We start from the raw sequence: 2,510 nt of genomic DNA, 5'->3' as shown, positions 1-2,510 counted from the left end.
AAAAAAAAAAAAAAAAAAAGAATCATGGAATTTGTTAACGCGAAATATCGAAACAGCTGCAGCTTCTCTTTTCCTGTTAGTAGGTCGACGAACTTTTTGGCAACACGAGGCAAACCATTACGAATGTTGGAAGTATACTCCTACTTCCACTGATCTTCTTTCGATAAATCGCGAAAGAAATTAACCAGGGAACGAAATTCCTTCTCCTTCTCTGCGTTGTCTTAATTTTTTTTTCTCTCTTTCTCTTTTTCTCTCTCTTTCTCTCTCTCTTTCTCTTGCTCGCTTTAGATCAGCATTTCTTAAAACATTTTATCTCAACAAAAGAATATATATATATTTTTGTTACGAAGTAAAATTAATATACAATGTGCAAGATCATGTTTTATTCGAGCAAGTAACCGGATATAACCAGCTTTATCTGCGATTATCTAACGATATATGTATTCAAACGTTTCTTATTTTCGCATAAATAAATAAATAAACGATTTATCTCTTCTGCTCGACGGTGCGAAACAATCGCGATCCTTTGTAATAATAATTTGATAAAGAGTTCAAGGAAACGACGATTAAAATTATTTTCTCATATACACGTTGATATATTCTTTCCAATCCGATACTTAGAAAAAATATTAAAACAAGCGCAAAATTTATTATCACTGTAAAAATATCGATTTATTTATCGGAATTAATAACAAGAAAAACAAAGATGGATCTCGCAATTTTCTGTTCTACGCAAATTTAAAACGTTTGAAATCTAATAAAATAAGCAATTTCGATATTTTTACCACGCCAACTTTTACGCTTTAAAATCGATTCAAACATGTTCCCATTGATACGTTAACACGTTTCATAAGTAGAGTATAACGCAAAGCGATGATTTTAAAATCTTACACGTATATAAAGAAAAAAAAAACAGTTACTTCTTCCATTTTCCAATTCTAATTCAAAATTTTCTACTTTCTACGGGTGATATACGAGGTATATTTCAAGGCAGAATGGAAAGAACGATCGGCAGTGAAACTCGAACGCGAAATTTGAAAATGGTTTCGCGGGGGTGGAGCGATGAAAGGAGACAGTTTGGGTAGGGATGGGATCGATGCGCGGTTAAATCGTGCGAGGTCACCGATTCCGGCCAAGCGCGGGACCGCGGGAAAATTTATTTGGAAAAACGTTATCGTTGGAAACAATCGGTCGTGGAGAAGCCATGCGAATCGAGGCATAAATTTTATCTTCGATCATCGTAGAAAACGGAATTAGAAGACAGTTTTTTTTTTTAAGGGGTTGGTGGAATTAGATCGGCTTTCTCTTTTTTTTAAACATTGTGGATACATATTCTACGAAAGAAAAGAGAAATTGTATGAAAATATTGCGTAGATTTGAAACTTTATTAAAAAGTTGCAAAGTTGAAGCGCAATTGTGAGAAATGTCTAAATATATATGAAAAATATGAACAAGTACAAAGAACATTCAAGGTAAAATGCTCGTTTGGAGAATGGAACCATATTTAGAACGTTAAAAAATGCATATAACAAGATCCGTGTCTTTATAACGATCAAAATTGACAAAATGTAAAAACTATGCCTGTATAAAAGATGCACAATCTACTCGAGTAACATATTAATGGATTATCAACGTTCTCAGAAATTAACATTCTCAACAAGCTGTAATGTAATTGGAAAAATAATATTTGGGTCGAAAAATATTGGATCGAATAATACTTGGGATCGACATTGGATGCCAGAAAAAAAAAAAAAAGACGAGCTGTGGATAAGAGGTCTGGACGTTGTTCGAAAGCGAAACGCTATCAGAGAGAGAGAGAAAATTATTAGGCCATGCGGGAACGGGTGAGGAAAGTCGAAGTGAACTTGCCGTGATTCGATTATCTACGAATCAGGACACTCGAAATGGGGCAGAAACGTGACAAGGACGGTCGCACAGGACGAGTCCATTTAAACGCGTCTGCACAAGTAAGCCAAACACCAATACCGAGAATCGTATCGACGCGACGAATAATCGAGTCGTGTAACAACAACGAACGAATCAAGAAAAAAAAAAAAAACAAAAGAAATTAATAAAAAAAAAAAAAAAGAAAAACTTCGTCCTTGGAACCACTTTGCCGAAGGGAAGAGGAGGAGGGAGGGGAGACAGGGTCGTGCGACGAAAAAAGGTCTACTTGATCAAGATCACAAAGAGATACAAAGAGTCTGAAAAACCAGTAACGACAAGAATAAAAAAATAGAGGGTAAAAGTAAGAGACGACAAAGGGGGAAAAAACGAAGAAAGCGAAGTAAGAAAACGAATTGTGAAACACTACCTGAACGCTGCCCAAGAAAATTTCGATAAACCGATACGAGATCCTCAAACACATCGGAAATCCTGCGGGAATCTACCGATGACGATTATCCATAGAAATCGGGCACAATGACGTCTCGAACGTCTCCCTTTCCTCCACTACCGGCCGCTCTCCTCCATCCGGAAATTCAATTCGAGCAAATGAACCTCATAAAAGT

At 36.1% G+C, this 2,510-nt stretch overlaps 1 protein-coding gene across 11 annotated transcripts in view; it reads right to left on the bottom strand.

Moving 5' to 3' along the window:
- Window positions 1-2,510, bottom strand: part of LOC102680620 (rho GTPase-activating protein 32) — a 28,407-nt gene that overhangs the window by 12,050 nt on the left and 13,847 nt on the right. Inside the window, exon 1 of one of the 11 annotated variants that reach the window (XM_031510459.1) lies at window positions 2,315-2,471. The exons of the other annotated variants lie outside the window; for them this stretch is intronic. Within the exon in view, the coding sequence (XP_031366319.1) occupies window positions 2,315-2,368 (54 nt within the window). The 5' untranslated portion in view covers window positions 2,369-2,471. Of the gene's footprint in view, window positions 1-2,314; window positions 2,472-2,510 lie in introns of those variants that run through there. 11 annotated transcript variants of the gene reach the window in all.

The sequence above is a fragment of the Apis dorsata genome, unplaced genomic scaffold (assembly GCF_000469605.1).
Source record: "Apis dorsata unplaced genomic scaffold, Apis dorsata 1.3 scaffold_227, whole genome shotgun sequence".
In the NCBI taxonomy this organism is placed as follows: domain Eukaryota; kingdom Metazoa; phylum Arthropoda; class Insecta; order Hymenoptera; family Apidae; genus Apis; species Apis dorsata.
This window is presented reverse-complemented; position numbering and strand designations above follow the sequence as displayed.